Source organism: Callospermophilus lateralis, chromosome 3 (genome assembly GCF_048772815.1).
Source record: "Callospermophilus lateralis isolate mCalLat2 chromosome 3, mCalLat2.hap1, whole genome shotgun sequence".
NCBI lineage: Eukaryota > Metazoa > Chordata > Mammalia > Rodentia > Sciuridae > Callospermophilus > Callospermophilus lateralis.
The window spans coordinates 123727177-123739938 of record NC_135307.1 but is presented as its reverse complement, the minus strand read 5'-3'; the positions used below and the strand labels follow the sequence as shown (position 1 = coordinate 123739938).

Genomic DNA, 12762 nt, shown 5'->3' with positions numbered 1-12762 from the left:
AATTAGAAAAATTATCTAGAGATGTTGAACATTTTTTTATATATTTGTTGATCAAATATATGTCTTCTTCTGAGAAGTGTCTGTTCAGCTCCTTAAGCCATTTATTGATCGGGTTGTTTGGTTTCTTGGTGTTAAGGTTTTTGAGATCTTTATATATCCTGGAGATTAGTGCTCTATCTGATGGGTGTGGCAAAAATTTGCTCCCCAAATGAGGCTCTCTATTCACTTACATTGATTATTTCTTTTGCTGAGAAGAAGCTTTTTAGTCTGAGTCAATCCCATTTATTAATTCTTAATTTTATTTCTTGCGCTTTAGGAATCTTGTTAATGAAGTCAGGGCCTAATCCGACATAAGGAAGATTTAGGACTACTTTTTCCTCTATGAGGGGCATTTGATCAACAAATATATGAAAAAATGTTCAACATCTCTAGTAATTAGAGAAATGTAAATCAAAACTACTCTAAGATTTCATCTCAAACCACTCAGAATGGCAGTTATCATGAATACAGACAATAATAAATGTTATCGAGGATGTGTGGGAAAAGGAAATTGCTGGTGAGTCTGCAAATTGGTGCAATCTGTCTGGAGAGCATATGGAAATTCCTTAGAAAACTTGGAATGGAACCACCATTTGACCCAGCTATCCCATTCTTTGGTCGGTCTATACCCAAAGGACTTAAAATTAGCATACGGTAGTATCGCAGCTACATCAATATTCATAGCAGCTCAATTCACAACAGCTAAACTGTGGAAGCAACCTAGATACCCTTCAATAGATGAATGTTTAAAGAAACTCTGGTATATATACACAATGGAATATTACTCAGCATTAAAAGAGAAAAAAAAATTATGGCATTTGCAGGTAAATGGATGGAGTTGGAAAATGTCATGCTAAGCAAAGTAGGTGAATCCCAAAAAACCAAAGCCTGAATGTTCTCTCTGATATGTGGATGCTGATTCTTAATGGGGGAGGCATGAGACAAATGGAGGAACTTTGGTGGGGCAAAGGGGAGGGTGGAGTGGGGATGGGCCATGTGAGCAGGAAAGATGGTGGAATGAGATGGTCATCATTATCCTAGGTACATGTATAACTGCACAAATGGTGCAACACTACATCATGTACAACCAGAGAAATGAAAAGTTGTGCTGTTTTTGTGTACAATGAATCAAAATGCATTCTGCTATCATATATATCTAATTAAAATAAATAAATTAGTTTATGAAAAAGAAAAATTATCTAGAAACTATAATGTGCTTTCATTAAAATATTGTTTACAATTATAATAACCCACTGCTTTCATTTAAAATAAATTGAAGTGATATTTAATGACAAAGTCACTTTATGATTAGAAGGATGCAACTGCATGAGGAGCTGGGTGAAGGAGGCATACCTGGCTTGTGCTCTGGTGCTCTCTTGGAGAGAGAGCCCAGGGCTTCCCAAGGCAGTATGTCCTCCTCGTCCTCCTTAGCCACTGCTGTTGAGGTACACCCAACCCTGACATTTTGTGGAACACACCCAGCTCCTCCCCAAAACCACCTGCACAGAGCCCTGCTCCCTCATTGTGCTCTTTGTTTTTATATACCTTTATTTTATTTATTTATTTTTATGTAGTGCTGAGGATAGAACTTAGTGCCTTGCACATGCTCGGCGAGTGCTCTATTGCTGAGCCACAATCCCAGCCCCTCATTGTGCACTTTGGATTTTTCTCCGGGGAACTGTGGGCCAGAAGAAGGATGGCAAGTGACATGTCTGTCTACTACACTGCCTAGAGCCATAGCAGGCTAGAGTTCAAATCAGTAATTTTACAACTGGAATACTGAATCATCCTGGAGAGATGCTTTCATACATTAAGTTTGGGCCCCATGCTCCAAAGTTTCATTCATTCCAGGATCTACCCATTCTGTTCTTTTTTATAGGAAATTGGGAAGATGCTAACTTCTCCAGCATCTGTACTAACAATGGTTTGATGTGAACTCGGTGACTTGCACAAAGAAACATTTCAGATTATGATCAACAAGCCCACACAACTGGCATTCAAATGTTGTGCAGGTAAATTCAGTAACTGTTGTGCTGCAGGGGTGGGGGAGCCTACCCGGTTGCTTTCGCTCTTTGAACGGTCATTCTTCGCCTTGGCTGTCTTTTCTGCAAGCTTCTTCTGCCTTTGAGGGCCTCTTCCAAAGAAAATGTAGTTGACAAAGGCATACTCCAGAAGGGCCAGGAACACAAAGACAAAGCAGCCCATCAGGTACATGTCAATGGCTTTGACGTAGGGGATTTTGGGCAAAGTTTCCCGAAGGTGTGTGTTGATGGTTGTCATCGTCAGCACAGTTGTGATCCCTAGGAAATAAACAGAGCTATGAGTGGTTGTGGTTTTGCTGCCCAGGTCTTCCCTTTTTATGTTTTCTCAAATACCTTAAAGCACTTGAATAACATGACTGAATGTTACTGGGCAACTGGAACCAATGGAGCTTGCAGTGTGTCATGTAGACAGCATTGTCACACTTCATAACAGCATCTCTACTCTGGGGAAGTGAGACCATGTGGGGGCATTGCCTCCAACACACTTTACCAATAAAGAGAATGGATGTTTGAGAATGGAAGGATAGATATGTAGGGAAGCTAGAAAGAATGTGCTCCTTATGAATGTTCAAAGAAATGAAAATCATCCAGAATTCAACATAAAGCAATAAGTGTCTTGATAAGAAAGCTCCAGGAAGAAGAATGAATAGGATGAGGTCAATGGTTGGAGAGATGACAGATAATAATGCTTGTCAGGAGAAATAAATCTCAACTTCAGTGTCAACTGGAAGCAAGAGAAATGAGAAAATGAACTATTATTATTATTATTATTATTATTATTATTATTACCATTATCATCATCATTATTATATGTCATTTAGGATGAGGTCCACTTATCAGCTCAAGGATAAGGAAGCAGTAGGGCAAAGTTCCTAAGGACTGACCATCTCACAGTCATTTATTTCCTTCCTTAATCAATAGTCTGTACTACACATAACCTGTTCAGGAAATGTTTACTTATATCAAGGGGTAATGGTATTGCTCAAATTATAGAATCTTGTCATACTCTGTGACAACTGATCAAGTTCTTTAAATTTTTTTTTGTAATTTTGCTGAGTTATTTATATAGTATTGTGTGAATGATCTCACTGTTTCCCTAATGAAACTCAGTTTAGTCTTTAAACCCAAGAGCCATATTTTGCAATTTTCCCTCACATGGTAATAGACTTTTTCAACCCCTCTAAGATAAAAATTAACTATTGTACCTGATGTGAGATGCAGGGCAAGCCTGATAGGTCAGCAATCCCCAGATACAGGTTCTGAGTCAGAGCCCAGGCCACTCTACACACAGCCATTTGTTAAGCATCTTAGTTTGAAGCCCTCTGGTTTCCTACTCCATCTTCAGTGGCACAAATTCTGAGCCTCTGTGTCCCGTGTGAGGACCTCGAGACTACAGAGCTCAGTTTGCCTGTGACAAGCTGAAGCGCAGGGAAGAGAGCCAAGTCCTTATCTCCAACAAATTCTCTCTCTCCACCAAGCTCTGCACTGCTACTAACAGCAGAGAAGAGAACTGAAGAACGGGGAAGCTATTTTTATGTGTAACTGCAAACCACGATTGCTTATGGAATGTATGGAAATCTAAGATGTTAGAATATTTTAAGGGTTTCCTTTAACATCACATTCATGTGCACCTGGGGACTTTTTAAAATTTGAACATGGCAATGGGATAATTACAGTTTACAAATAAATGAAAAAAACACCACACAAATGCTACAAAATTAAGCGTTCTTGACATTATTCAAAATTTTTGTAATGTTGCTGCTGCTACTATTTTTTCCCCCTTCCAAATGGATTTGGGAAGCCTGAATGCTTTGCTTCAATTGGTACTCTGCCTCTCTAGCTGAGAAGTTTGAATGGGAATGTGTACACAGGCCTCAGTAGATGTCACCAGGAAATGGGCTGAAAATCTAGATGAGGACAAATCAGCACATCTCACCGGATCTCAGCCTGGTCAGTGAGACCCTGAGGAATGTGGGCTGTGATCTGGCCCAACATCCATCAGCACAGGATCAAGGGTTACCTTAATAAGACTCTTTAGTGAATGGCTGCTATAGGTTGAGTACGGCTTGACTGTACCCACCCCTGAAGTGTCATATTTTGAAAGCTTGGTCCCCAGCATGGCACTGTTAAGAAATTGTGGGATCTTTGAGGGGTGGGGCCTGGTGCAAGTTTGTTGGGTGGTTGGGGCACTGATTTCAGAAGGGGTTGAGTAGTCTCATGGGACACCTTGGTTCTTGGGAGAGTGGGTCATTCTAAAAGGGCAAAACTGACCCCTCCCTGCTCTCTAGCTTCCCATATGGCCATGTGACCTCTTCCTCTCGGGTGTACTACCACCTTGATGCCATCAAGGTAAAGTTGTGAGGTTGTCAAGGTAAACTTCATCAGGGCTGAGCAGAAGTTGCTGCCATGCTCTTAAGATTTACTAAACAGTGAGCTAAATAAATATCTTTTCTTTATATATTACCCAGCCTCAGGTATTTGGGTATAGCAATGAAAAATGAACTAACACAGTGCGCCTGACTTTCCAGTTGGGGCTCATATGAACTCTCAGTCTACATTTGCAAAATTTTTCTTCTGTTTTACCTGCTATCTAAGATACTATGGAGAGTAAGGTACTATAGTGTATCAGCATGGATAGCAGAGTGACATGGCTCAGACTCAAAGTCCAACTCCAATTCAGTTATCAGTTGCTATTAAGAAGTCTAAAGACAATGTCTAAAAAATCACTGGTTATGTGCTAATAAATGGTAACTGGCATTAATACTAACAACATCTCAGAAAACAATTCTTCCGTGGCTTTAGGTTTCCTGGACTTAAACTACTTTCTAAGGAAGCATATCTGACTAGAGCACAGGCTGGGTGGCAGTGGCTTTCATAGTCTTTGTACAATCACCAGGCTGTTATGATTTTCCACTAATTGTTAGCCTCAATTTATTTCTCATTTAGATTATGCTCATGAAATACTTTATTTCAAAAACTGCATTTATAAATATAACTATGAAATAAAAGTAGCATTTATGAGCATCATATAATCAAAACATTTTATTTCTCTTTCTTTTGATCCAAATAATGTGGCCTAAATTATATTACTATACAATTCTGCTCTTAAAACACAGATACTGTTATTTACCAATCACTGGACTTCAGGGTTTTGAGGGAGACCCTCTAATGACAATGTTTCACAGTGTGGTGGTTGTTAACACTACCAGTTCAATATCTCTGGCGGTCAGATCCTGGGAACAGAAGCATAAAGTCTTGCAGTGTATAGAGCAGCTGAGCATGGCTGGAAACATTGGAACAAGCCTCCAGTCGGCCCCTAACCCCCACCTGTCAGTTCTAGGTCCTTCAGTGCCTGGAGTCCAAGGGAAAACATCCCATAAAGGTCCTTGCTAAGCACCCCTCCGTCTGTGCAGACGCTGCACTGTCATGACCTCATTTGGAAATCAGATGTATTTACCATAGTGCAACCCTCTGGGATGAATGCAAACAGCACTCCAAGTGTTTCAAAGAGCATGATGTGAAACAAGATAATCAGGGAGGAGATGGTAGAATGGAGATTTCTCCAACCCAAACTGCTAACCATGGCCATATCCTCTTATAGCAGGACATAATAATAATAATAATAATAATAATAATAATAATAATAATGCTTGCTTAGCTTTATTTTTCCTTTAAAAAAATCCATGGTGTTTACAATGCAGTAGACCAAATAACTCTTCAATGTTGTGTCTATTGGCACATTAGGAATGACAGTAGTCCCCCTTCATCCACAAGGATATATTCCAAGACAAACAGTGGATGCCTGCAGTCATAGATAGTGCTAACCTTTAAGATTTTCCTATATGTACACACCTATGGCAATGTTTTAATTTATAAATAAGACACACTAAGAGATTAGTGACAATATTTAATAATAAAAGAGAACAATTATAATAATATATTGTAATAAAAGTTATTTAAAACATGAACTGTTTATTTCTAGAATTTCTAATTGAATATTTTCAGATCACAGTTGATATGGCTAACTAAAATGGCAGAAAGGGGAAACAAAGATAAGGGAGGACAAGAGCACCTACAGTGGTTAAGGGAGAGGCCCTAGAGTTAGAGTAACTGTACTGACATCTCTCTTCTGCTAGTAATTTTGTGACTTTATACCACTTGTTTAGTTTCTCTGTACCTCATATTCCTGCTCTGCAAAATGGGAGCAGTGGGTCTGCCTCTTCTGCAATGGATCTTCCGCAGAATAGGTGATTATACTAACAGCCTTAGCAGAGAATGCATTTGATAAGTTTCAGCCTTATCTTTGCTGCTGTTGTTTTGATGATGATGATGATGATATTCTATATTCCTGACCTTATGACATATTTTCCTTAGTCAGTTGGGTTATATACCTGCAGACAGATTTAAGACAGTTCTTATGCTGGTGGGAGGGATAAGTGTGCTGAACAGAGGGGATAAGTGTGCTGTCCAAGGCTGAGAGCCGGACCTGGACCTACTGGACCTACAGCCCTGTGATCATGGCTTTTTTTCTTGACCTCTGGGCCTCAAGTTAATGACTCATAAATACCTACTCACTCCTGCCCCTCAGCCTGCATCTCTGATCTCTAACCTGGAAGAAACTGATAGTACTCTAGTGGTGAAACCTTAGGAACTCCATCCAGAACATTTCTTCATCCTCACAAAGCCACAGAGACATGATTTAGGCCTGAAATAATAATGCTGTGTCAAGAAAATATAGAATTTACTGTCATATATCATAATGAGGTTGGATTGATTACAACCCATTTTGGATAGATTACCTGTTTTATCTTGTTTCATATTGTGGAAGACAATATTTTACAAGTAAGAAGGTATAGAATTTGTAGTAGCTGGGAAACTTAAGAGATTGACACTTTCAGTACACCTCACCCCTGATGATGCCAGATAATTATGGCTCTTTGGTGCTCATATTTCTCTAATGTCTGCAGTTAATCACAAAGTCCCTGCAGATATTCACTCTGAAGCTAAAGTAGTTTCAGCTCCAGTTCTCCACTTGCACAGGCCTCTTCTAGGTCTGGGGAGGGGACCCAGCAATCTTGCATTTACATGTTTTGTATTGCTTTTCTTAACAGGAACAACATAAAATTGTATAAGCACACGGTTCCACAAAATTTGGAAATTTTACAAATTCATTGGATGTCTGACTTTTGCAAATGAGAAAAATGAAAATGGTTTAACAAAGAGTAATCTAGAAATATTAAAATGAAAACCAAGTAAAATCTACGTAAGACTGAGGTTACAGTGCATTCACTTGGGGCTGTGGAGAACTACTAGAGAATATTTAAAGAGAATTTTGCTTGCCATAATCATTAGAAATACATAACAATTCATACAAGGTTCTTCTTAGTTTTTTGACATTTTATTCTTAAAGTACTTTTTCAAAAAAAATTCACCTAAACACCTTTAGGAACAGCTCCCTGATTTTTTCCCTTAAACTATTTCCTAGGGACAAAGTCTAACCTTCAAGACAACTGTGCAAATATCTTAAGTCTAGGACATTCACACACACATGCGCGCGCGCGCGCATACACACACATGCACACACACACACACACACACACACACTCACTCTCTCTCTCTCTCTCTCTCTCTCTCTCAGAAAAAATGATAATCAATGTAAGGTCCTGGAGAATGTTGATAAACAGGAAAATGAATGCAAGATGAGAAAATTTGAACCCTGAATTTTTATGCTTTTCTGTTAACTAGTTTATCAGCAAGATTGTTGATAATGCTTTTCCATCAATTTTTAAAAGTACTGTTGCTAATTTCACTTTCAGGAATTAAATCCAGCCCCACCCAAAGGATGAATGGCCTGGAGACTGTTCATCAGCTCTGTACTTACCTAAAATGTATTCAAATACTTATTTTATTCATGAAGTTTCATAATAATTAGCTGAGTAGAGGGTGCTTCTGAACTATAAGCCTTCCCTTAAAATCAATATTAAAAATAATATTGGAACCTATAAGATATATTGTACACCAGCTAATAATCCAGTTGCCAAATAACCAAGGGTCAGAAAAGATCACTAAGATTCTTGGGAACCACTCAGAATCTAATTGCCTATTCTAATGTTCATTAAATTGTGTAATTACAATTATATGCTATAGTATTTGACTATTTTTCTTACTTAAAAAAGAATACACAATTAATCAAGTCTGCTTTCTGGGCCATGGAATAATTTTGAGCAGGAGATGTTAATCCTAGCTTTAAAATTAGTGTCAAAAATAGTTGTATTATGCAAATATTCTGCAAGCATATTTTCCCTTTCATGGGCATGAAAATTCACATTTGAGCCTTATAATTAAATTAACACATCAAGGGAATCATGCATGAAATTAGTGTTTCAAGATAAAAAAAAAAAAGTAACTATATGGACAAGACTGGTGTCAGGATGTCAAAAAGTCGTCACTGAACCATAGCCTTTAAACTCCCTTAATACCATAATGACATGGTCACTTCACAGTTTAGATACTGGTTGAAAGCAGCACCTACCGAGGGCAACTCGAGCTGCAGATGCGTCGTAGTTAATCCAGAAGGACACCCACGAGAGGATAGTGATCAGTATAGAGGGCATGTAAGTCTGAAGGATGAAGTATCCAATGTTTCTCTTCAGCCGAAAACTCAGTGAGAGTCGAGGATAGGCACCTGTAGTAAACCAACAAGGATTTTATTCTGGTGAAGAGACTAAACAGACACAGTTTTGCTTTGACTTCCACAGGTCAACAGCATGCATCAGGAAAGCCCAAGGACTGAGGGTCAATCCACAACCCTGGGGTTTGCTTTTATCCGCCTGAATGTATTTATAGAAGTGAAAAGGGAGTGTACATCAGTCTATTTTTAAAGATAGACTGACTGACTAATGAGGATAGTCTTCTAAGGCTAAATGCTCAGCTGGGAACTGTCCCTGGGAAAACTCTGGGGAAGTTTTAAACTTAGAAATCAGAATGATGCCAAATACCTTGTGTATTTTTCATGGATGACTGTCCCCTTTTCATCCATAGTTGACAAGGGAGATTCGACTTAAGACTTACTGGGCAAAACAACCTTTGTCAGTCATCCAGAGGACTCTGAGCATAGGTACTGGAGGCACTGACCCTAGACCAACTGTGGAAGTTCAAGGGCATCCTGAGAACTAGAGGGGCAGAGAAGTTCAGTTCCATGGAGATCAACAATATACACTGAGAAGCTGTTTCTGGCCATAGAAAAGGTACTAAGGAGATCCTTAGAGAAATACTTGTCTGTTTTCTTTTTCTTTTCTCTTTCCTTTGGGAGGTGCTGGGGATTAAAGCCAGGGTCTTGCACAGGGTGGACAAGCACTCTACCACTGAGCTACTTCCCCAGCCTCTGCCCATTTTCTTATATGCAGAATCTAACAATAAACCTTATTGCTTCATTCTGAAAGCACATCTTGGAATTCCACCACTACCGCTATTATAGAGAGAGAAGATAGCCCATTTGGGACGTCATGTTTAGTGTTATATTTGTCTTTTATTTCCTGGATTCTCACAAAACTGCTTGAAGTTCCATCCATGAAAACTCAGTGGCCTTGCCAATTACCAACTTCCTTACCCTCCTCCCTCTTTTGCTGATGGGTGGTCCACTTTGCCTGAGATTGCCTCTATTCTTAGCTTCAGGAGACCTTGCCTTTCTTATTCCTTCTTCTGTAAGACTGACAGAGTCCTATTCTTCCCCCAAATACATGCATTTTCCAGAAGTTATTCCATGTCTCTGTCTGTGTTTGTCCCTGCATTCTTTTCATTTGTAGTCTGATTCACTCATAAAACTATTACCTTTATGTAGAAGATGAATGGTTTTATACCCTGGCTTCCTATTTTATTATCAACTACACTTTCAGTCAGGATTATATAAAAGAGAAAAAAAATCACTTAATAAACTCAACACAAAGTTTAACAATTTGGGGAATTTCTTCCAGTCTTTTCTTGTGTGTGTGTGTGTGTGTGTGTGTTTCTTCTCTGATCAATGCATGTATCACATCATCATCATCACATAAATATTTTCATGGTTGTCACAAACTTTAAACACAACTTCAAAATTTCCATCAAATATATACACATGAAATGAAATCTATAGTTTATAAATACCAAATCCTCGATGCTATAGATTTAGGTGATTTCCATTTTTATAAAACTAAATATCTTTGAGCGGAGCTCTTTTGATCCATTTAGGCTTATTTCCTTAGGATGAATATGCCAAAAGATAACTTGCTAAGCCAGTGTTTAGGGCTTTCATATACACTATCAAATATCTTTGCAAAAGAATCATACCAATGTACCCTGACAGTATCAGCACTTTACAAAAGTACCTATCTTGCCTTGCAAACATGATAATAATGTACATCTCTTCACTTTTGCTAATTCTCATGAGAAACAAATGTGTCCCTTTGATTGATTTCTTTAAATATTTTGATTGTCCTCTGTATTTAATCTTATTTTCTCATAATTATTTTTTCTAATTTCTTTTTTATCTTACTGTTTTTACCTTTTCACTTATTTTTTCATATTCTAATACTTGTATCATCTTCAGGTATTTTCCTAGTTATTCATTTTAAAACTTAAAATAGTTTTTAGTGGAGGCCATATAGATGCTTAAATTTTTGCATGTGATTGCATTTATCCATTTCACTTCTTTTGATTTTTAGGCTTATAAAAATTCACAATCTGTCCACAAACTTATTTTGAGGGTTGGTGATTATGAGTTTCACACAACATAAAAGTATGACTTTTTGTTCCATACACAACCAATTTTTGAAACACCATTAATGGAATAAGGCTTCCCTCTCCATGGATTTAGTACAGCTCTGTTGTTTCACATTCCATTCTGTCTAAATATGGAACACTAGCATGATATGCTATTTGAGGACCCTCGCCACAGGGTTTGCTATCTCTAGGCCCCTGACACTGCTCTATCCACACATTTCAGAAGCACAGCATTGAAACTCACTGCTATTCCAGACACAAAATAATTGTCTGTATTTCCTGACTCTACTAATTCAAACTCATTGTTCTTAAAATAATGTCTTCTCCCATCAAGGCCTTGATCAAATGCTACATCTTCCATGATTCCTTTCTTCTTCCATGATTCCTTTCTTGAATTATTTTTTTCTTATTAAAAGTCTAATTTTGAGTATATACTATAATAGTATCTTCTTTAGTAAGCTGTACAGTTCCCAGGATTAAATTTGTATTTTCTCACATACTGCAACATGTAGGTAAATGCCTAAACAATGACAGGTTATGAATTAATACACTCATATTCAAAAAGAATTTAAAATAGGAATACTTAGTTTATTTATGTGACTTTTGAGCTGAGTTTAGTACACAAAATATTCAATATATTTATTGAATATTAGAGCTACATATAGCAACAGAGGTTTTTGAATGACAATGAAACTGACTGTATTTCCCAACTTTCCATTTTCCAAGTCATGTGTCTTAATATTTTGAAAACACATATTCAGTGAAGCTGTTCCAACAGAAGCTGAACTTGACACCCATGCAATAAAGTACCACTGCCACTCTGTTGGGAAACTTGCCCTTGGAACATGGGGGATAACCACAGACAGACCATATTGTAGGTCGTAAAGACCTTTAAGAAGAGAATATTCAAAAACACATGAATCTCTGGAAATTTACCAATACAGGCATGGCACAGAATTTAGTATTAAGAAAATGTACCCTTTTCTTCTGTGTTTTTCAGCAACATATCCACTGGATAAAAGTAAAATGCCACTTCACATCAGCAAAACTTTGAGGCATTCAGCATGTGCCCCCTAGATACTATTCTGGGGTGGGAAGAGTGAGTAGAGCAAGCAACAAGGAGGAATGAGAGAATAATCAAAGCTCTAGTCAACTAGCTCATATACCACCTTGGTAAAGATGAAATATGTGCTGCCCTGGGGATACACCTATATTCCTGGGCATGTGAATGAAATGGTTGAGAAAGGCTTCACCTCTGTGGATTGAGATGCTCATAGTGGACTAGGATTTCTTCAGGCAAGAAGAATGAGAACTACCAATGTTAAGGACACCAAAGTGGTGGTGGGGGACCTCAGAACATGAGTAAACCCCAGAATTGTCAGACAAATAAATATATTCTTCTATACAAAGGCTTTCACTACTTGATATGCATCTTAAAGAGTACATAAAAGTCTTTTTTTGTAGTTCTGTTAAAGAATATTCTAGTGCTGGAAAGATGGAATACCCTGATATAGTCTATATCCATGGGAAAGAAAAATTACCAGAAGATCATATTTAGTGGCTAATAATTTAAATTTGAGAAGTGGTGAGTCAGCTATACACAGATATATCCTTCAAGACAGAAATTCCAAAATTACTACAGACTGTACTGAAGCCCTAATGCCTGTGTGGCAATGCAGATGTGGCCAGAACCCCAGTAGATGCAGAGCCAACAGGCAGAGGCTCAGCCCCTGAACACAAGAGCATCGTTCCAAGTCAGGGCTTCCTTGGCAAAATCATCTAGTGAAGATGCTGATCTCAACCTTTTTTCCCCAGATGCATTAAAATTTATGCCAAAAACCAGGCTCTGGATCTCTAATCCAGCCTAAATTTATATCACTCTCTAGACATTAATATTTTTGAAGACTTATTAAAAATGTGCACA

At 38.1% G+C, this 12762-nt stretch overlaps 1 protein-coding gene across 2 annotated transcripts in view; it reads right to left on the bottom strand.

Moving 5' to 3' along the window:
• Gabrb3 (gamma-aminobutyric acid type A receptor subunit beta3) overlaps nt 1-12762 on the bottom strand; it is a 220202-nt gene that overhangs the window by 13958 nt on the left and 193482 nt on the right. For both annotated transcript variants that reach the window (XM_076851271.2, XM_076851270.2), the window contains exons 7-8: nt 8614-8766; nt 2095-2339 (exon numbers count right to left, since the gene is read on the bottom strand). In XM_076851271.2, the coding sequence (XP_076707386.1) occupies nt 2095-2339; nt 8614-8766 (398 nt within the window). The remainder of the gene's footprint in view (nt 1-2094; nt 2340-8613; nt 8767-12762) is intronic.